The 23,530-nt window shown below is 43.1% G+C and overlaps 1 protein-coding gene across 5 annotated transcripts in view; it reads left to right on the top strand.

The window, feature by feature from the left end:
• The window catches only part of LOC146971318 (receptor-type tyrosine-protein phosphatase S-like), a 69,616-nt gene that overhangs the window by 4,690 nt on the left and 41,396 nt on the right, over window positions 1-23,530 (top strand). For 3 of the 5 annotated variants that reach the window (XM_085805849.1, XM_085805850.1, XM_085805847.1), the window contains exons 2-5: window positions 9,076-9,293; window positions 13,792-13,937; window positions 15,181-15,322; window positions 22,264-22,452. In XM_085805849.1, the coding sequence (XP_085661975.1) occupies window positions 9,149-9,293; window positions 13,792-13,937; window positions 15,181-15,322; window positions 22,264-22,452 (622 nt within the window). In that variant the 5' untranslated portion in view covers window positions 9,076-9,148. Of the gene's footprint in view, window positions 1-9,075; window positions 9,294-13,791; window positions 13,941-15,180; window positions 15,323-22,263; window positions 22,453-23,530 lie in introns of all 5 variants that reach the window. The other 2 variants (XM_085805848.1, XM_085805846.1) reach the window with 1 other exon arrangement.

Here is a 23,530-nt window from a genome sequence, read left to right as displayed (position 1 = left end):
AATGATAATTAGTAAATGTTAGCTTGCTAGCATTGTAGAGTGAGGTGGTAGCAAACGTTATATCTGCTCAGAGCATACTCACATTAGCATGTAGCTCAAAGTACTGTGTCCACATACAGGCAGCTCTCAGAGCTTTTAGTGTTACCCGAGTGATTCAACATGATAATAACTAACGGTAATTAAGATTTTATATTTTCTGAACAAGTAGACCTGGTGCGTTTAATTGCTGCCTTTCTAAAACAACTGTGTGCTGTTGTAGTCAGTGCTACAGACCCACGAAAAGGAAAGGTTTTGGCATGCCTCCATAAGCCTTTTAGTGAAAGAACATCTTTATTGCATCAGTGAAACAGCTCTTCTCCACCAAAAGACCTTTACCACGCAGGATACAAAAGTGACAACTTCCAGGAAACTTACAGCTCTGTTTCATCATCACAACTCCCAGACAGAAAAGTTAAAAGCTAGAAGATTGGAGTCTCTGTGGGGTCAGCAGGAATGCTCTGTGTATGTTTGTGTGCGAGTGGGTAGATGCAGGTATATTGCTCTCGAATGCAGTCCGACATTTTTTTCTTCTCCTGGCATTTCAGTATTTGTCTGTCTCTAAAGCACACAGGATGCCGTGTTAGATGAAGTATTTGTTTGACGGAGGTGAGAGTAATGGCTAGTCACTGGTGGAAAGCATCCGTGCTCAAGTCTGTTACCCTTGACAAGCATTTCATCTCTTCACTTACCGGGACACACTCTATGTCTGATTTCAGCAATGAGACGGAGGACAAATGCATTTTTTCTACCCCATTACTCCTGTTTTCAATTCTATTCACAACTTTATCGTCCCTCAAGGAGAAATTCATTTGGCGTCACAAATCTCATCTCCATCAGGAAGTCATGCAACGGCTGGTTAGTGAGAGAGCGGCAAGACTGGTTGCCTGTGTGGCACGTAAATAGGATTTGTTCACCAGCATACAGAGCCTCAGAAATCAGCCCTGCTATTAAATGGGGATTCCAACATTTTTATGCTTTAAATGGACCTTAACTAAATGCATGAGAGCAAAATTGCAAAAGACTGTTAAGTATTTGTTAATCTCCTACTGTATGGATGATATCACTGTTTTTGCAGAACACTGTTGTAGTCGTGAGATAATGAGCTCTCAGTGGACAACGTGTCATGTGACCAAAGTAGACAGGTGATACCATGGCAGCACAAATACACAGGAGAGCGTTGGATCCTGGGCAAACACAACATTGTGTCTCCAGAAAATTCACAAGCGCCTCCCTGGAGATATTTTACATAAGCAAAGAATGAAGAAAGGATTGCTTCAAGATTACAGTAAATGAGCGGATGCAGATCAGTGCTTGTTAAATTGTGCAGATTTGTGCCATGTGTGTATTTGTGATGTATGTTGAGTGCCTGCAACGGATGGTATTCACTCTATAAATCAATACAAAGATGAATCAATTTGAAGATGTCTATGGAGCTTACGTTAATGACATCCCCATTGGATAATTGTATATGAATGATCTATCAATATGAGGTTATTAAAACAGAGCCGTGTGTTTCTGCGGGCTACTGTTATCACTCTCATGATAAGCTTATCAACAAGCTCTTCAATCTGCTTTACACAACCTGACTTTGTCTGCTGACTGGTGTGTAGGTTGCGCTAAACAGCCGAAACGAGGAGGGAAAAATGGCTGGCATGTCTCATTAATAAAGAACAATTGAAATATGATGATGGCCGGGACGATGACAGTGACGTCCAGGAAGATGAAGGTGTTCTCTGTTGTCAGGGAGCTTTAGTCCTGCTCCAGGAGAAGCTCACTAATTGGCTGCGGTGTGTCTTGGCTGGCAGTGTGTGTGTGTCTTCCATATGTGTGTAGATGTCTGTGTACGTGTGCTGCTCAATGGACTTTTTAATCATTCATTTTATTAAGAAATAATGGTAAAGATGGGTCAATAGAAACTGGGCCTGTGATCATTTTCAGAATACATTTATTAACAGTGTTTCAAATCCATGTAAAGAGGCAACAGTGTGTCTTAGATTGTGATTTGAGATTGGTCCTGTAATCAGATGATTTACATAATGTTTCTCCTCTCATGTGTCAGACCTGTTTAACAATTAGGGATGTACATGTAAGTGCATAACTATGTGGACATCAGTATGTATATACAGTTCTCTCTCCCGCTAGGATAAGAGTCTGTGCCAGCCTTAGATATGCTAATTGGACAGTGAGTTGACAAGGACTCAACCATCAGCCTGTGTAATGAGCCGCTGCACAGAAGATCGGCTGCCTCTGAAGAGAAAGCAACACACAGAATGAGAGAGAGAGAGGAACAGAGGTCGCTGGGAGAAATTACGAAATATGTTTGGATGTTTGGGAGATCTGTGTTTTGTCGTTCCAGCTGAGTGAGTGTGGTGTGGGTGAGTGTACGAGGACGTACACGCAGCTTGTTGTTGGGTCGGGTGAAGCTCTATCTGTAAAGTGTCAGTTTTGTTTGCAAGAAAAAAAAAATCCACATTTTAGCTGGATGACAACGCATATTTGGCATTACCCTAAGGGCTTTGAAAGAGGTTTATGAGCCTAAAGGGTTGAAAAATTGACTCAGCTCACGGAGGAGCAAGTAATCCTTCAACTTATTTGAAAGCATGAAAATTGTCGAAATTGAAGCTGCAAGGTTTTCACCCAACATTGTTACGCATAGATCTCCTTTTAAACCAAAATTGGGACATGTTGTTGACATTGTGTGCACATTTTCTGTGGCAGTTTTGCCTTCACTTTCTTACCTACAGTCAAACATGATAAGATGTACATAACATTTAGTTTTTATTGCAGCTGAGATTTGGACCCATGTTTTCAAAGTAATACATTAAAGGGTTTAAAGGCTTTATAGCTTTGTAATGCTTTCTATCCTATCATAATACATCTCTCAAGTCTTTTTTTTACATTGGGCGTCTAATCGTTTGAAAAGAAACAAACCTCATTTCGTTAAAGCGAGCGTGGGTGAAAGCAGCACCGCAGTAAACAGGTGGCATTACATTAGTGACTGATTAAAAGACCATTAGCTGCTGAAATAAAGGTTAAAGTATAATGTTCTCGTATTTAATGTAATGTTGAACCACATACTTGTATTCAACAGATGTACGGTGTTACGCCTCTTTATCTCATTTAAAGGAAATTTTAGATTTACTAAAACAGACTCCTCATTCCAGCAGCACTAATACTTTACTTCCTGCGACCTAAACAGCTTAACTTAGCCTATAAACACTTGGTCTGTATTTTCCCCCCTGTTCTAACTCCCTCCGATAATCTCCACTATATACACTTTTATACTGTTTGGTGATACATTTCCTGCTTAGTGTGAGCCAGTCCATCTGTTGCGGGGCTCTTTTGAGGCAGATTTATCTTACTGGAGGTCTCTACCCAGTCGAGTTTGTCCGACCTTGGAGCCCCTTTCAAATGTGTGGGTGTACATTTGCTGCACCATTGTTGGACTGCTGCAGCTTTGCTATGTCCTCGGCATGCAGAGATTGAGGTCAAAGTGAAACTTAGTTTGGTTATTTTGGCATATTAGTATTGGGGTGGGAGAAGGTTTCAGTCACGCTTTCTCTTCCTCTCTTTGTTCCTCATCACAAATCCATGTGTTCTTCCGGCTGTGAATGCACTTGTGAGGAACAAAAACTGAAGCACTTTCAGAATTTCAAAATGGGGAGCAGTGATCTAACAGCTGAAATAGTCATAAATACAAGTTATGAGGGTGTGTAATGTTGTTGATATGCTGATGCTGTGCAGTGTGAAAGGCTGGTAGCCTCATCACTCGAAGGAAAGTGTAGAGATGAGGAAATTATACTCTCTTACATAAGCAGAAGTTGTCATTCTAGTATCTTATGTCTTCTCCTCTTGTTAGCTGCAGGTGATCAGTTAATTAAATTATGACCTCGAGCAAAACTCTTGCTCCCTGCCAGAGAAAGCCATGCAGAGAGAACAAGTGGGTGGATACAGTGTTTAAAATTCATTTTTTTTCATGATCCCAAGAAAGCTATTATTATGAGTCGTGATATCATTTTTTCATCATAATGAGAAAATCATGCTGGTTTTCTGAAGATCACATGATAAATGAGTATAAAAGGAAACCTGGTACTGCAGATACATAAAAGAGATATGAAAGCGCCAGCACAGGGAACACACTGTGGATAACTGAACACCTACTGCACACACACACCGATCAAAACGAGAGACAGGAGCTGTGCGCATACATACGACTTCTCAATATGGAAATTAAAAATCTTTTGATTGTCAATCACAGCTGTGGACTGAGTGTGTCTAGAGCTCACTGTAGCCTGTAATACAGAGGCTGAAAGAAAGAATAAATTAAACAAATAATGATTTGTGAACTCAAACAAGCAGCAGAAAGTTTAAACAGGATTCTTATCAATTTGTTTAAGCTTTATTTAAGACCACAACAGACCTACATAAAAAATAACAATGCAAAAATGCAGAGAATTAATTGATTTATGATTTAATGAGAAAACATTTGTTCAAATCACTCCATTATCAATTAAGCAGTTTTTTAATTCATGTGCAATTAGCAATTTCATCCATAATTTAGTTTGGTAATAATTGAAACCTGTAAAATGCTAATCACATTCCCCAAGAATTTGGAGTGATGTCTTCAGTTGGCATTCAACAGTCAGACTCTACAAAATATTATGTGCGATATGACATGAACTGAGAAAAATAAAACAGTCTGGGTAAATGATTGAATGGGCCGAGTCGGTGTCTACATTTTCTGATCAAATATTCAATGAATGAGTATTTATTGAGCAGCACACTGCTTTAAAAATGCACATAATAAATAAAGACACATACCATATGTAATTATTTATTATGTGCATTTTTTCTTTCCCTCCGTTTCTACAGGTTTGGTGTGATTTTTTCCCCCCCCGCTGTGTCCGTGAGTCATATTTTCTCTCAGCAGTGTCATTTGAAACTCCAGTGGAAACCTTGTTTACGGCCCTATACCAGTGATGAAAATTGTAGCTTCTCTTTGGGAACGTTATTGGTTCTCGTCAATATTTCCCATACTTCTCACTGTTTGGATCCGTGTTGTGTGGGGCATCCACAGTCAGCATCTTGTAGCATTAAACAAGTCTCCCAGAAACGTAGTTAAAGAACCCAAGTCTCCGGATTCATTTATATTCAGGGCAAAGAATCGCTGTGTGAGTGACAGGTGTGTTTTCTTGTTAGAGAGGAGCCTCAGATATTTTATTTCCACAGCTAAAAATGTAACCAGGGCGGTGCAGCTCATGCCTGCAGTAAGCCGTGCTTCATCCTGTGCCTCTGATCCTCAATGTGTGTGTGTATGTGTGTTCATGCATGTGTGCGTGTGCCCGTATATTTCTGTGTCTGTGGGCTGTGTGTTTAAGAGAGAGAGAAGGGAAGTGTGAGTGAGTGAGTGCCAATCTCCCCCATGATGCTTTGCCATCTGTCATTTTTTGTGTGTGTGTGTTGCATGTGTGTGTCTCTGTGTTTTTGTGTGTGCCTGGCCCTGTTGGTGTGCATGCATTTGTGAGTGTGGTTTGCCTACAGTGTCCAGGGTCATAGGAAACATGGGGTAATATCAGCCCCATCCCCTGCTTGTTTCTGACTAATACATAGTTCCTTCTCCAAACATTTCTTAGCTGGCACACAAAGCTATGCATTATTCAAGAAAAGTTATTTTTGTGCTGGAAAAACCCTAAGTTTCAGAATCGCTGGTAAAAACTGTGAATGAGGACAAATGACAGTGTATGCAATCTTATCATTCAACCCTAAAAAAAAGTTTTTGGTGCCTTGCACATCTGTAGATTTTTCCCCCCCTCCCATCACTTTCCCAACAAAAGAATGACAAAATGACAAAAAGAAAGGTTTTTTTCCTTTCACACTGATGAAATGCTTGTTCACAGTACTGGATGCAAATTAATGCTAAAAGAAATCAATGAAAAAAGAGAGAGGGTTAAAACTTCCTATCAGGTGCGCTATCTCACGGCTAGCATGGCGCTGCAGGAAACATATCTGGTTTTCCTTAGCGCGCTCCCGGCTCGTCGTCATGGAGACAGGCCTTGTGAGACCATCTCATCTCATCCCACTTGTCGCGATACGCATCATGGGTAAAAAAAACGGGGGGAGGGTTGGTGGAGGTAAGGTGTGGGCGGTGGGGTGGAGGGGAGGGGGGGGGGAGGGGTTGCAGGATGGGGAACGAGGTGAGAAAAACAAAACATGTCATCTTCTGAAGGGCCCCAGCGGAGCGGGTGCAGGTTGGATGCCACCTAAACAATGTTATTTCATCAGCCTGATGGAGCACAATAACCAGTGTACATTTCACCACCTGAGCTGTGGTGTCATTATCTGCTTCCCCGCAATAAATAGCACATGTATCCCCATCAATCTATCTGTCTGGCTGACCATCTGTGTTGTCACGCTGAAAAGGTAATAAGACCATCCCCTGCTGTCTTCTCTCTGGATGCTGAGCCAGATGATTAGGAAGAGCAGGCTGTGATATCTGTGAGGGGGCTGCAGAGACTGTAGGTAAAGCCTGAGTCATGAGAATATTCATGCTCACAATGGTCACACCTTTTTAATTCTGCTTCCCCCTAACAAGCAAAGTGCATGGCTGGTCTCGGTCTACATGTGAGGAGAGGAAGAGTCCTGTGTGCCATGCTATTATCGCACAAGCACAAACATGCTCAGGCTGGCATGAGTGCGCTACTGTTTTGGCTCGCTAGCCCAACATCCACAGCTGTAGGACAAAAGCTAAGCCCTTTTGTTTGAATTGTGTCAATGGACCAGCAACAGCTGGAGCAGCCGGTGCAGGGCAGCTGGGGAAGAGGAAGAGGATTTGGATACAAGCAGGGTTTAGAGTGTGTACTGTATAGAGGGGGAAGGAGATGAATGATTGGGTGCCACAGAGGAGATGGCATCAAGAGAGGAGAGGTTAACTGGGGAGGCGGAAGAGGAAAGTGGAGAGAGGAAGGAGATGAAAGGAGATGGGAGAAGAAGAGATTTCATGGAATACGGAGACTAATACAGGAGTGAGACAAGGGTAAGATTAAGGATTAGGTAGAGGGTGAGTGACTATAGTGGAGGTAGAGCAGAGAGGTCTCTGTCAGCAGGTGAAAACAACAGGTAGGGCAGGATAAACTGAGAATGATAGATAGGGTTAGACTCGGGTCACTGACAGATACAAAGTCCTCCGCAAATCTAGCGTATAGGACGGAGGAAGCAGACACTGCAACATAGGAGGAGTACCTAATGTTTCAGTGGCCATGTGGCTCCACGCAGAGCAGTAGCTCTAGTTAGATTAACGGTTGCAAATTGAGTTTCCGTAAGAGGAGAATTTACTTAACATGCTGCCAATGGTGCTTGAATGAGCTCTGATCTGATTTTTCTTATCACATTGTTCAATTGAAAAGGGGATGCTGAAAGCTTTTCTATTCAACGTCTATTACGCAGCGTTAGATAAGACGAGGGCAGAGCGGCGAGAAAAAGAGCCGGGATCAGATAGACAAGCCATGTTTTCAGATGAGCTATTTTTAGTGTTGGGACTGGCAGACAGTAATGTGTTTGAGCAGGTCATTAGCTCAATAAGTGGTTGGAGGAGTCTTTGAATATGTAACTCACCAGAAATGCCTCTTTCATTTAGTAAAGGGGAGTAAGGCCTGGCCTAATCTCTGCTACTCCGTTGCTGCCAGTGCATCAGACATGTCAGGGTGAAAATGTGCTTATGGGTGTTTGCATGACAATGCAACCTGTCACCTAATGCACCATGTCTGCCTTAGAGCATGTATGATATCCCATAACGGTGCTTAAGGGAAACATGTGTGACAGATAGCACAAGGGTGATACTCGGTGGTTACTCATTTAAATACAGTATATGGATGTTTTCATGTTTTATGGTTGGCATATTTGTTGTCAGTTGCAGCACTTAGAGTGCAGTGATGTGTTTTATGTTCATGTTCAGCAGCAGTACTGAAGGGATCCTGCAGGGTAATCATGCAACCTTTGCTTCAGGTTAGGGGACACCCCCTTCAGTGCTTCCTCCCTTCAGTTAGTGCAGCCAAGGCGAAGAGAGTTTTGTGCCGGTTCATTCCTTCGCTCAACTTGACATCTCCTCTTTCTAAGGCTTTTACATGTGTGTTTGATATATGACAGGTTAACAAAGGCTCCTTTCTCATTTGGCCTCCCCACCTGCGTTCTGACACATGGGGTGGAGGGGTGGGGGACGGGAGAGCTCGATAGGACTGAGGAGTTATTGACTTCCAGACAGGGAGCTTCTGCACAGCTTGTCTAAATCTCTGAGAGCAGACAGAGCTGAATTATGCTCAGACTTAAAGATGTGCACAACTGCATGTGTTTAGGAAAGACAGCTAAAATACTGACAGAGACCCCCAACCCCACCCCCAAGGCGCAGGATTACCGTAACTAGTGGGGGAATATCTATTAAAACAGCACTTTAATACATTTGCTGTTATTGAATTTCTCTCCATTCCTACTGACCCCTCAATCCTCTTTGTTTCAGTGTTTGTCATTACTGAGGCATACTCCAAATGTATTATTGCATTAACACTTTTATGTGCCACCAGAGCAGTAAAATACTGAACACTAAGAAGGAATTAGGCCAGAGCTAAAATGAAATTATTAGGATGTCTGAGGGGAAAAAACCCTTAAAAATGTATCATTGCAGCTCATTTCACGGCTCACTAGAAAAGGAGACTTATTAATACAGCAGCAGTGCACTGAAAACTATTTCAGTCTGTTTCTTGTCTTAGTTGTTGAGCAGTGGCTCTATTGTTCTGGTATTAGTTCAGTCAGAGTTGGCCTGCTTGCACTGTTAATCCCAAATCAGAAGTGCTCCCACTAAATCAAAAGACTTAATCCTGCATTAGCATTCATTTTTCTTTCTTTCTTTCTTTCTTTCTTCCACAAGGAGCCCCCCCCCCACATCTGTATATGTGAAATTGTATGTTTTCCATCTCTGCCTTTGTGGTGCACTGACATTTCATTTGAAACAGCTGACCTTCATGGGTTTTTTTCTTCTCTCCGCAGAGTGCCTATCCCTGTTGAGTGAAGCCCTACCCGTATCTCTGTCATCTCCGACCAGCCTGCGGTGGTGCCTGCCATGCCTCTGACCAGGACAGGTGGAGTTCTAGCCCAGTCTGGGAGGCCTATCCTGGGGCTCAGCCTTAGCCCCTCCCCCCTGTGTATGCTGCTACCGTTGATTATCCTGCTAACCAGCCCTTTGAGCAGCGTGTGTGGAGCATTAGGTATGACTATTCATCCATTTATCTGTCTGTCTACTAGCTAGCTGCACACACAAAGGGCTAGCCAGCTAGCTGCTAACCAGCTGTAAGGACCTATTGCACGTTCTGTGCATTGATCTTCAATGTATCTCTGACACATGCTGCACAGTATCTGTCCATCAGCTGGGACCCATTTGTTTCACCCGTTTCTCTCCCTCTCAGTTGGATGACAGCTGGTTTATTGTCAGCAGTAAATGTGATGTACAAAAGTGTGAATGCATGTCGGTGAGTGTGAGTGTGTGTGAGAGTGAACCCTGGCTCGTCACTACATCCGCCCTGGACTGTAGCATTGTTAATGTGTTTTGATAAGCCAGGAGGTCCCATCAGCATGTTTCTCATCATCTCCTTGATAACAACATTTCCACAGATTTCCTGCCTCAGCGGTCCACAAAAAATGCTCGGAGACACCCACGCACACACACATGGTCCAATACACTCAGCTGTCACTTCTGAATATATTTTTGAAAGCTGATCGAGGCTAAAGATGGAGATAGCACTTCTCACTGCTTGAAATGGGAATTGTCTAATGTATTTTTCATTCTCCATTTATGTAACCAATTTTAGGCCTTTGAGAAGACTGACGTCACGTTTGAAACATTTTTATTTTCAGTGAAGAGGTAGAATTACACAACAACTTTCAGTTAAAATGTTGTGGGATTGACTATCTCTGCATCTGGACCACCCACAGTGCACAGTGTATCCATGCAGATAGAACAGACAGTGCCTTTCCTTTAGAAAAGATAAACAGATTTTAAAAAAATAAAAATGTTAAACTGAGTCTTCTTCTTTACAATATTCCAGAACTTGTAAAGTAGAGTTAGCACAAGGGAGCTTTCAGATCTAATAATAATTTTAAAAAAACTACTAATTGGCAGCAAGGAACTTTGTGCTTTGCTAAGAAAAAAATCAGCTGAAATGTGATACTTAGAATCCAAATTTTCCTTCACCCAAGATGAATACATTATGGTAATTTTTTCCGTAATAGTATGTGTCATTTAGATTTTTTTTTTTCAGATCTTAACCATATCCTTCACTGCTTCTCCCGCAAAGCTAAGGAGCTTAATGATTTTTTTGCACAAAACAAATCGGTACACTCTGGGTTGCAGCAGGTGTGTATAGACACACACCTGTGCCTGACTGTTGTATTGAAATGAAGTGAACTGAAAGTCACACACAGGAGACAGAGAGGTATCGCAGCATTATATACTGTATTTGTAAAGAATTATCTGCACATCATTTTGTTTAAAAAAAAACTGCTTCATATTTAACTCAATATTAATCGCTGACCTCTGTAGATAGTCTTTTTGACCGATGCTAGATTCTCATTAATTTGCACTGAATAAAGTAAAGACTAAACTCACAGTGAGGATCCATTAACAAGAAATCAAATGTTCTTTCTTCAACAAATGCCTAGTGTCAGAGCCTGTTTTGGCAAATTGCTTTTAAATCCCCTTTTAGCGGAGGCAAAAAAAAGAGATGAATAATTTGGTTATATTGGGGCGATATACGTAACAGTCTGCAAATTATCCTTAAATAAGGATACACTCTATGTTCAAACACAAACAATGGCAGACTCTTGCACATGAAGTTAAGTTGCTTAGCTGTCCAGATTTCACATACTTGTACGAGATGGGCCCATAAATCATCTTCACAATACCATTTTTTCTTTCTGCAACTACACAGCACACCCTCACTGTCTCATTATCTTTGTATAACAGATTTCTTTTTGTTGCACACATTTGGCTGTGAGACGTAAACAGATTTGACAGCAAAGACACACAAACAGGAAGAGATGCATTATTAAAAGTGGCTTAAAGGCTTGTCAGACCACAGCTGGTTGCACTTAATACCTTTGCCCAAAGTAAAGTCTTTTAAGGCAGAATATTATGCGACTTTTTCATCAACAGATACACTAATTTCCCAAAAAGAACTTCTTTAAAATGATCAATTAAACTTGTATTTCGTTAGTCTGACCTGAAATAATCTTCAAACTTCCAACTTCTCCATCACATGGCATGGTAGCTCCATTATTACACTCCACCTGCTGGTCCTTGTCGTATCTGAGCACAGCAGCAGTCAGTCATTCAGATGATTACAGGTTACAGAAGTGTTTCATTAAAAAAAAAAGACCAGTGGTGGATCAGTGGTAGACCTGCCTGGTCCAGTGCAGCAGGATGAAACCTACTGTTAAAGAGACAGCTCTCCTCATTAGTCCTTCATTTCCCAGCAGCTTTCGAGAGCCTTCCAGTCATAACAAGTTCCTGTTCAGTGAAAATCCCGAGTCCAGAGTCAGTGCCTTGCAGGGCTTTTCCCTGGCTTTCAGAAGAGGCTTAAGTGGTAACAGTGCCAGTGGGGTCAGTTTTGCACGAGGATTGGTGCTGAAGCGCATAAGAGACCACAGAAAACATTTTAGTCTCAACATAAAGCCACTGAAACCCATGTTCAAGCACTAAGAAGCACATGAAATTCATTCATAATCCCATAGCCAGGAGAAGACAGTTTTCTGCCATGACTTTTTTTTTTTTTTTGATTTTTGATTTGTTCACATTCTTATATTGTCACTGTAGGGGAAAGGGCTATTTGCTCAATAGTCTGCATGCCTTTCTAAGAGTCCAGCTGGCAGGAAATATGCTGCTCTTCAGGCCTGAAATGGTGGGCATAAATTTGTTCTGATTGACTATACTGTACCAGCTTTTTGCTTCTTCCTTTTGAGGATTATGACAAGCATAAAATGAAACTACCTTGTGTCTGACATTCAGAGGGGTCTTTAAGAGCAGCACTACAGTACAGCAGCCACAGGAGCAGTCTTTTGGCACGGTGTCATTCCAGTTACTCTTAAGGCATGGTAGTGAATATGGAACGTGCTCTGTGTGGCTGTTGGCGGGAAGATGCTTTAACAGGCATCTACCAGTGAATTTTTTTTCTTTTTCTTTTTGGTCTTGCGTTTTGGGCTTCTTTTTAGTTTATGTTCTGTCTTCTGAGCAGAAGTGAATCAACACAGCAGGACCTCACTCACCCAGACATAGGGGAAGTGGGAGGAGGGATCCAGGTTGCCATGGTAAGGGTCATCCTGACTTCACCCTGATGGATAGCAGTGATTCTGTAGCTGAGGAGGAGTTAAGCCGGGTGCCATGGCAACAGGCCACAGACAGCAAGGGTGGGTGCATGAAGTTGTTTGATTGATCTGACTCAGCCACTGTGAAAAATATAGGTTCAGTACTGCTCAATATCAAGAGTTTGCTATTTTCTTACAGAGGGCACCCTGCATCACGACCACTCAGAGCTGTACTGTAGCTCACATTGTTCAAGATGGGAATTAACACATTGTTATGAAAGCACCATTGTGGTGAAAGCAGCTGATGCCAAGAGACTTAACACAGAGGCTGGTTCTGCCCTGGGAGTCAAACCAGAGACTCAAGTGAATATGTCTGAGATGAGGATGCTGCAGAAAGCTCTCAGCATCATGGACAACCCCTTGAAATACATCAGAGCTGACAGCACGAGAATCATTCCCTCACCCTCCCCGCAATTGATCCTTTCTTCATGGAGCCCATCAGACTCTATAACTCATCTCTTTTCAGATCACCTTAAACCCCTCCAGTAATGACTATAACATGAACCATTACATCATGTGACAGCAATTGAACTAAACAAGTGCAATAAGTAATTCACTATCTATATTCACTGCGATATCTGTGGAAGGTACCATCAGTACTGTGGTCATCATTTCATCATTTCAATGTGAATGAAATTGACTGACAACTAAGTTCTATTACACACACTATACCACATCGCATTATCCATGTCTATAGCTGCACTGTGTAATATTTTCATATTATTATTTTCCCAGTCGTATTCTTGTCTTCTCACATCCATTGTATTGAATACAAAGATCACCAGAATCTGCAAGTGCAAGTTCTCGATAGGTGTTAGAATGTGCAGGCTGAAAATGACACCTCCGGTATTAATACATTTAAACCAATTATATGCTGTGAATTTGCAGCCAACACTTCTCCTACCTGTGAAACACTCATGTGTCATGACAGTCTGTGCTGTATGCAGTAGCTACAAGGGTAGCCTGCCCTGGAGGAAGAGAGAAAGAGAGAGAGATGGACAGAGAGAGAGTGAGAGAGAGAGAGAGAGAGAGAGAGGGAGGGAGATGTTCCTCTGAAGCCCAACCCCATCTTTTATTTATGACCCACAGGAAGTCCTTCAGCATGTCCTCTAGATGATACCCAGGAAGTAAGCACAACATGCAGCCATCAGAACACAAGTCAGCCTGACCAGTCACTGACAGTGAAATGGGGTGTGGTCAGCAGGGGGGTTGTTGCTGCTTATGGAGTCCGTTTGATGTTCCACTGGGTGTAAGGGTATCCGTTTTCATGCTTGCGTTTTGATTTTTTCCCCCCCCATTTTTCTTCTCCGTCCCTCCCCCTCTCTCCCCCGTCCCTCTGGCTCTCAGTTCCGCCAAGGTTCACCAAGATTCCCACCGACCAGATCGGAGTATCAGGGGGCGTGGCATCATTTGTGTGCCAGGCCGCCGGAAGTCCCAAGCCTGCCGTGTACTGGAACAAGAAGGGCAAGAAGGTCAACTCCCAGCGTATCGAGGTGGTTGTCACAGTGCACAATGGTCAACTCATACTGTACTAGCATGTCTGCATTAATGGGTATACATATCTATATGCATTATACAGATATATTAATATACGTACCGTATTTCTCTATATTGTAATTATTATATTGTGTATTATGTATTTATTTAAACATGCTAAATTAGACACTGTGTTTAGTATTAATACTAAAAATCTGTATATGTTATAATCTTGTTTCTTAAATAATATTTAAACATTTGAATTTTACAGAATATGTTGGAAAATTAGCTGAGAAGATTGATACCACTGTCATGTCTGTAGATTGAATGGAACTAAATCCACAATCTTAGTTTAGCATAAAGGGGAAACAGCCTGTTTCTGTCCAAAGTAAACAAACGTATCTACACCATGCATTAGGGGAATGAAATGTAACATTCTACTAATGTATTAATTATAATTATTGTTATTAATGATAAATTAAAATCCTCAAATGATATTAATAATAATTAATATAATAATTAATAATATTTTAAAATGCTGGAGTGGATGTTTTTCAAATTTCAGCTATTCCATATGGGGATATGAAAGATCAGTTCTCAGCAAGAATGTGAATAACTGTATTTTCCACAAATTTATATACTGTATATATTTGAGAACAACACACATTTCAAGATTTTATCACTATTAAGTGTAATCACTCAAGGTGAAAGCATTTCACTCCATTTTTCAAAAACTTTTAATTATACACATGAAAAGTATCATTGCATTGTGACTTACTCTCTACTATTGAATGAATTGTCAGAAAGTTAAATGCTTTCAAGCAGGCTCTTGCACAGAGTTGTTAATTCCCACTGCTCAGTAGAAGCCTGACTGTATACTTATGCAGTAATGTGACTTAACACATAGAGATACTGCATTTCAACCAGATGATCCAGATCCAACTCCCAATGTGGGTAAGTTTCTACGGTGCTGAAGTGTCTTTGTGAAAGACACTGACTTCCTGCCAGCCTCAGGATCGCGTGTACAGGTACATGCTCAGTATCTGTGCCTGACCTCTAACATTTCCGTCGAGGAGATCATGTGAAAAAAGCAATTTCCTTAAAGAGGTCAATAATGGATTTTACTATAATTATAAATGTATTTATATGATGGCAACAAAACTGACATGGAGCTTTATAGTTTACTGTTGTATGAGTGATCCATGTGTTTACTGTGCTGTGACTGATTGTGTCTATTCCTGCGCTTCTGTGGCTGTCCAGACCATAGAGTTTGACGAGGGTGCAGGTGCAGTGCTGAGGATCCAACCACTCAGAGCACCACGAGATGAGAACGTCTACGAGTGTGTGGCGCGCAACAGTGAAGGAGAGGTGTCTGTCACTGCAAAGCTGGCCATTATCAGAGGTGAGGCACAAAATCACACACACACACATACACACACATACACACACCCCATCTCCATCCTCTTCCACTTGAGTGGCCTTTTCTTTTCACGTGCACGCTCACCTGGCTTCAGACGTCGTCTTCGGTTCCCTGGGCTGTCAGTTGTAGATGTGACAATAGAGCCGTGCCACACCCAGCCGCCACAGCAGGCTGCAGCGAACTGTTCTTTTTATAGTCCCTCCGAGTGCAACAGAGCGTGATCTGGCCACAGAGAGGGCTAGCAAGCAACGCTAGCTAACGGGTATTTCAGCCACCCAGCTTTCTGTAATCACTGCACTTCCTGGCCAGAGTGCGGGTGTTAATCTAATGTACACTGTCTCCGTGGAGGGAAACGTATCTAATGTGGTGCTCCGACATGCTATCAACTAAAGTTGCAGCGTGTGGCTGCGAGCCTGGGATCTGAGCACTGGCCATTCGCCCAGCACAGCAGGAAAGGATGAAGAAATAGAGGGATGGCTGTTTGGGCTGATACTACATGAAGAAAAATCAGGGGATTAGGCCTGGGTTTGGCACACAACCGCTTTCTGCAAGGGGAAACTGAGGAGGAGAAAGCAGAGAGAGAGGAAAAGGTCGAGGAGAGGTGAGAAGGGGTATGATGGACGGTGAGGCAGTGGGGGTAAGTTGAGTAACACAACAGGATGGCGTGAAACAATAGAGATGAAATGGGATGTCGGAGGAGTGGCGGAGGGGGTGTAGAAGTGCGGGAGATGGATGAGGATTGTGGAGTTGGCAGGGCTGTGTGGTAAGCAGAAGGCTGGTAGCCCAGGGAATAGACTCCTGTCCATCTGTTACCCGGCCCATCATCTCTGCACACACAGCCCCAATCTAAAGCACATTACCACATAAACTACACCTCGAGGGCGAGCCTCTCAGTGTGTGCGGCTGTGTGTGTCTGTTCCTGTTTGTGTAAACTTTTCTCCTACTGAGATCTGTGTACCGTGACGCCCCCGTCCCCTCTGTGACAATAGAATCAGCTGTGTTTGATTCCTCCTAATCAGTTGATGTAGTCTGTGCAGTAAACAGATTATTGGGCTGTCAGGAACGACAGCAATATCTGACCCAAAGAATCAGCCACATTCAGAGCATTACTAGCTGTAATGGTTTAATGTTTCAGACACTGGATAAGGATGCACAGGCAGTCTGCAGACAGAGGCAGTGCATCCTGAAATATCTTTTCCCACTGAAGTGTACTGTGTGTTTGCACTGTATGGATTTGCAACCATCAGATTTTGCCATCTTTAATATCCCTTAAACCATTGCAGGCAAGACTGTTCTTTTTTGTATGATTTTACTGTAGTTAAGTTTTAATAAAATACCTTTTGTGTTGACATGCCTCTTTTGGACAGTATTCTCCGTGCAATCCACCATAGGCTTAGTGATATACAGTACAATACAAAACACTGTGTCATCCAAAAATGCTGTTATATGCACAAACCTCTCCACAAATTGTGTCTGGTCAGTCTTTTCAAAACAGGGATCAGCGAAGAAAAGGTCCTGCAACCTCTGAAGCAGAAAGGAGGCTTTCCATTACTGACCAAACCCCTCCACTGAAAAGCCTTTTCATCCCCTGATGTGTTCCATCTCATCATTTCGTATAATGGTTGACCGACGCTAATAGCAATGTAGTACAGTGTGAGGGGCTTGTGGTTGGCCACAGGATACGGGCTGCTGCTCTATAGGCTGCCTAATGGATGGAGTTGTGGCAGGTTATGGCCAGTGAGATCTTTCCTTTTTTTGTGTGTGTGTGTGCCTTCACCATCATCCTCACATATCACCCTTCCTATCCCATTACCTACTCCTACTTCCTCTCCTCACTATATCTTTCTGTCTTTGACTCTGGCAGTCTCCTCTCTGGCCCACAGCAATGTCCGTTTCTAATTTCTTCTCTCTTGTTTTATTCATTCTTTCATTTTCTCTGCCATTTATTCTCCCTGACCCTCGCTGTCTATCCAGACTCTCTCCAAACCTCCTTTTGCATTTTTACAGGCTCTCGGGTGCCCCACCCCACCTCCAAACCCACCCCATCCCCTTTCCACCCAAACTGCTCTTTTCTATGGACACTGCAGCTGTGTTGTTCTGCCTTCAGGAGACGCGAATATCTGCAGTTCTGCATGTTTGAAAAACCTCTGGTGGGCGAGAGATTCTCATCACTGCAGCAGTGTGTATGTGCATCTGTGTGTGTGTGTGTGTGTGTGTGTGTGTGTGTGTGTGTGTGTGTGTGTGTGTGTGTGTGTGTGTGTGTGTGTGCGAGCGCATGTGCGTGTGACGAGGCACGAGGATTTCTTCGTTTAAGGGTGTGCATGTGCGTTTGTGCATATCTGTATGTGTATGTGGCTGGTTTGTGCAGAGTAATCCTGATTATACTCACCTCCCAGTGTCCCATTTTAGGAGAAAGGGAGGCGAGGAATGAGGGAGGAAGAGAGTGAGAGAGTGAAAGGGGAGGAGAGATGTTCTGCCACCATGGCAAACACCCTTCATATGAACAACAGAGTCAGATCAGTGATTCCCCCCAGGCGTCTGCTGCATTGGCAGACCGGCCAATATCAACTCAGCCTGCAAGAGGATTATACTCCTTGAGTGGAGAACCGGCTCTTTCATCACATATACCCCCTCATCTTCACTGTTTCTATTCCATCCTTTCTTTTTTTTTTCTTACAGTTCAGTCTTCATGCGCGTTTTAATGTAATAGAGTGTTTTATGCGGGATTACTATGTTTTGTGTGTTTGGTCCCCAGCTGCTGGATCTGTGAGGAGAGGCAGGTTTAGGCTCAGGATGGTGGGGGACTCGCTGGTGGGGATTGATCCATGATACAAAGTCTGATTGTGCATTGTATTGTGATCTATTATCATAAAGGTCCATTAGCATTTAAAGTGCTCCTCCTCAGCCCTCCTGCAGTCTATAGGAGTCAAAGCATTACAGCCTCTGAAGACTGCTGAGCGCTGGCAGATTAATCCTGAATCAGGCTCCCCGAGATCACCTTTTATTCAGGCTTGTCCCAAGCACATGGGCCATTCCCCACTGAAATGAACTGAAAGATGAATAGGCAACCTGCTTCTTAACCAGGACAAATGATGATTTTCTGTGTGGAGGGGAGTGTTCGAGTGTGTGCGAGTGCATCTGTGTTTGAGTAACTGTGAGTGTGACAGGAAAATACAGAGAAGGACAGAGAGAGAAAACCTGGATTCTTGTTTGTTTGTTTGCATCATATGCATTATGTGTTTGACTCTGTGTGTGTGCTTCTTTGTGTGTGTGTGTGTGTGTGTGTGTGTGTGTGTGCGTGTCTGTGTGTGTGTGTGTGTGTGTGTCTGTGTGTGTGTGTGTGTGTGTGCACGCGGACGCATGAATTGTATATTTGCCCAGATCTGGTTGGCTCCACCGACTGGTTTCGGGCACCAGGCCTGATTGCCCTTCTGCAAACATAACCAGGCCAAAATGTACGCGCTCAACCTCTTGATACACACAAATACGCATAAACACAAAGCTCCAGGGAACAATGCTGCTTGGTCTTTGCCAATGTTCCAGCAAACGCTGTTGACACACACACACTGTTTGTATACACATGGCACATTTTTCCATAGGCTGTCTTATCAATTTAACCAGGAGATGAAAAATAAGCGCTACTTTTGCACAGCAGTGTGTGTTTTTGATAAATGATTCATTTGGTGAAAAGTGTGATCAAGGCCATGCCTACAGTATCTATTTCAAGCAGCCGCTGACTCATCCTCAAGCCCGGCTGAATACCTGTAGCCCCATATTCTCCTCTCCAGTGAACTGTACTTCACTGTCCAGCACCACAATCTGTCTGCAGGTTTATGTGCATCTGCAGAACAGATCTATCTATCTATCTATCTATCTATCTATCTATCTATCTATCTATCTATCTATCTATCTATCTATCTATCTATCTATCTATCTATCTATCTATCTATCTATCTATCTATCTATCTATCTATCTATCTATCTATCTATCTATCTATTCTTTTCTCTCCTGCCTCTCCCTAATGATTCAGTTCAAGTTCCACCTACACTGTCTTTTGCAGCATTGATAAAGACCTGACTGGAATGCAGAGCCAGACCTACACATACACATACATACACCTACATACACATACATACACCTATATACATGGACATATACACACACACTTGCACCCGCTGCAGTGGCGTGCTGTAATTACTGTAACAGCCAGGGGAGTCCGTGTAGCGGTAGCCAGCGGTGTGATAAAAAGACCATCTGAACCCTCTCAGGAGAGGAATGGGGTTGGGGGTGGGCAGAGGGGAGCAGATGTAGGCCCAGCATATTCCTCCCCCCGGGGGAGCTCGCCTCCTGACCTGCCGATCGATCTCCCCCTTCCTCCTTCCTTTCTCTTTCTCTCTGTTTCATCAATGGCCGTACCACTGGCCTCCATTCAAGTGGCTCATTAGCACTGATCGCTCGGGAATGGTGTGAGGGAGGAGGAGGGAGGGGGGTGGGGTCAAGGTGATCCCCTACCACCGCTTAGGCTGTTTTGAGGCCTGATCGCCACCTGAGCCCTAACCGTGCTGTTGAGACTAACCGCGGTCCCCAGACTCTCTTCCTGGTGTTTATTATGCTCTTTCCCTTCGTGGCATTTCTCCTCTCTTTCCTCCTCTTAGCCGCGCCGCGAGGAGCAGCTTGACACTCCTATCTGACGGGGTCTCTCAGAAAGGTGATGACTGTGGAAAGAGAGAAAGAGAGCAATAGATCCTATCTCCACTCAGCCTCTCATCCCCATCGCAGAGCGTGTGGAAACAGATGGTGCACGTCTGTCATGTGGTTAGGTAGCAGGGGGGCTCGGAGGAGGAGAGGAGCGGAGGAAAAACACACAGACAGTTGACGTGGCCACGGTTTGCATCTCGGACTGTGTTTGGCTTCAGATTTGTCAGTGATGCTGGGCTCGAGCATGCAAACTTTCAATGACTTCTGTTTTGCCTGACAATCAAGATGCTCCTGCGGGTTTGATTTATTAGCCAAGCAAATTGCCATCTTAGTAATGGCTTCGCTGCTGTTGGAAGGTAGAATATATAATTACAGTCCCAGGTATGGGGGAGGTGTCTGTGTGTATGTAGAGAGAGATAGAGTGGTTAAAAGGGTAAGGAGAGCAGGAAGCAGGAGGGCTGATGGATGCTTGATTATGTGTCTGGCCATCTGGACTGTTGTCACCGAGATACTTAATCCCATTCACTAGAGAAAGTGCATGTGAATGTGTTTGTGTGTGTTTTTCCTGGATATGCCTGAACGTGTGTCGGCGCATTATTCCACACATTGCACGAAAATCTGTGAAGATGCTAATAAGAACATAGCTACAAAGACAAGTGTGAACACGCACGGACAACACACACACACCCGCGCGCTCATCCACTGCCCCCCAACGTAATCAGACATATCCAGACGCATGCAGACACATCCCAGATCGGCCTCTCTAATCGTTGGTACATTTTAACAATTACTGCTAACAAGTCCTTATTACCCCCAGTGCCCTGCCCCTCCTCTTGATCCCGGCTCCTAATTGCTGCTGCTGTTTCTGAGTAGCTCTCTGCATAGTTATTAGACAGGAATCATTACCAGCTCATAACACACAGCCACGCCATGGAAGAAAACTCACAGTTCACTGCCACTGTCACCAAACACCTGTGGTTTGAGGTTAAAAATGTACTTTGGGTGTGTGTGTACGTGTGTGTGTGTGTATGTGTGTCTGTGTGTGCCTGACCTGGTTTTTTCCATTACCTAGTCATAAAATGTGATCTGATTTTCAGCCAAGTCCCAAGTGTAGACAAACACAGTTTCCCTCAGCTAATATCGCACAAACAATTATAATCGTTTGTGTCTTTATCAAACACAGTTGTTAAATATTACACAATGCTGGTGGGGGAAAAAAAACAAGTGAACCCTTGGATTTAATAACTGATCAAACCTCCTGTGGCAGCAATAACCAAAAGCATGTTCGTCCAGAAGCTATTGATCAGACTATCATGGACCCATTCCTCCTACAAAGCTGGTTCGGCTCAGACATATTCTTGGGAAATCTGGTGTGAGTATGTCCACTGGTCTGAACTCTGACTTGACTCCTCGAACAAATGGATCTTTTTTTTTTTTTTCTGAAATCATTTCGGTAGTCGATTTACTTCAGTGTTTATGGTCACAGCCTCTATTGAGCTGCAGCAGTTCTTTATGTAAGTCACAGTACCTCTAACCTGAACCTCCAAACTAGTTCAATTACTTTTTTCCCATCATACACTGTGCTTTCTTTCAATAGTGTTTTCAATTGGGACAAAGACCACACCATGATTTGTGTGTTGATTATCAAAATAATTAGTCTTTGTTCATTATTGTAAAAATAAATAAAGATCTGACTGTATTTGAGGACTAATTCATGCATAAATGCAGTCATTTATCAAAGGGTTTCTATTTTTTTCACAGCTGTAACTCCTGCTGATTGGGCGGTCTGTTTATATTCCTGTAGAAACAGCTTGTCACACACATACTAAAAGCTTACTGTGTTTCCTGCCGCCTACAAGATCACCTAATGACTAGCTAGCTGTAGGAAGGACACGCTGCTTTGATGCAGGAGGATATAGTGGCTCCAATGTCCTCGCCAGTATCTCCACTTCCCAAGAGCCGGCAGATGTTAACTGGGAGGGAGGGGGGAAGGGGGCTCGCTGTGTGTGAGTAAGTCTTAGGTTTCATCCCAGAAGAAGGAAAGGAAGCATTCACTGCATAGTAGGGCTGGCTCAGTGCATGAAGATAAACCAGTCATTTGTGTAGCTGTTGCAACAATTACTGAACACATTTCTTCATTTCTGTCCACCTGGATCCCCCCCCCCCAAAAAAAAAATAAAATTTCTGTTAATTTTATATATATATACTGTCTCTGTCTTTCCAGAGGACCTGTTGCCATTCGGCTTCCCCAGTATTGACATGGGTCCCCAGCTGAAGGTGGTGGAGCGGACGAAGACAGCCACCATGCTGTGCGCTGCCAGCGGCATCCCCGACCCAGAGATCTCCTGGTTCAAAGACTTTCTCCCTGTCGACCCCGGCAACAGCCAGGGTCGCATCAAACAACTCCGATCAGGTGAGTTAGCCGAGGGTCAGGTAATTTAATTTGCAGACAGGTAAACAAATGCATCTAAGGATTAGCATTGCTATCAGGTAAAATCTCTGTTGCTCTAAATTTGGTGATTATCATGTTTTAATTATGATTGAAGGGATTACATGCTCCTCTCCGTTTTTATCGACATCCTTTGGGGTTGTAAAACCTTTTTAAAGCCAATTTCATAAAAGGATAATTGTGCTGTCCTTAAGCCAAGGAAAAAAAAAAAAGCTTTTTATTAACATTTGGGAGAAAAGATTATGTCACTTTAAAGGCGCAAATGTATTTCCATTGTTGATCACAAATATCTCAAAACATGGCAGTGTGTAATTAAAAAAAGAAAATGCCAACTCTCATACACGCTTTTTAAAAGTAATTCTGAAAAAGTTTGCACATCATTATAAAGTAAGTCCATTATGAAATAAATACTTAATATAATAATGTAGCTCAAAGCAACCATAATTCTCTTTCTTTTCAGATCTCCAAATCAATAAAAACACAGACAGAAGTTTCTTCACATTAAGCATTTAACTGATGTTCCTCTTTTCTTCTGACCCGCCCCGACCGAAATAGTGTGAAATGAGCTCTGTGTCTTAAAATGTGAATGTAAAATCACATTGCCAGAGACAGTAAGAGGTGAAGAGGGAGGGAAGCTTTTTGGCTGCGAGGGAGAGGAAGAAAAGTGTGTCTGTGCAAACAGACAGATCTGGGGATGAATACTGAGGAATCACATCTTGCGCTTAAGACAGTTTATTCAGCTTTGTTTATGCTCCTCTGTAGATGATACAGTGTCTGCTGGAGTAGGCAGGCACGTATTTTCTCAGCCATTCTCACTCAGGCGTCCTCAGGGGGGATGAAAGTGATGGTGAGGCGAAACCATTTTGTTGTTGCTTCATCCATATTCTCTGTGCTCCTCTGTCCTGCCAGCTCTGATATCTCCCTGCTGTCAACCAATATCCTTCTCTGATCACTACTGCCCTCTGTCAACACTGCGTCTAAGGCTTCATCTCCACACTTTGCCATCACGCTGTTTAAACACATTTATGTATTTGTACACGTT

The sequence above is a fragment of the Trachurus japonicus genome, chromosome 17, assembly GCF_045865225.1.
Source record: "Trachurus japonicus isolate A0001 chromosome 17, Traja_1.0".
Lineage (NCBI taxonomy): Eukaryota > Metazoa > Chordata > Actinopteri > Carangiformes > Carangidae > Trachurus > Trachurus japonicus.
Note: the sequence above shows the minus strand (reverse complement) of the source record. Positions and strands in the feature narration are given on the sequence as shown.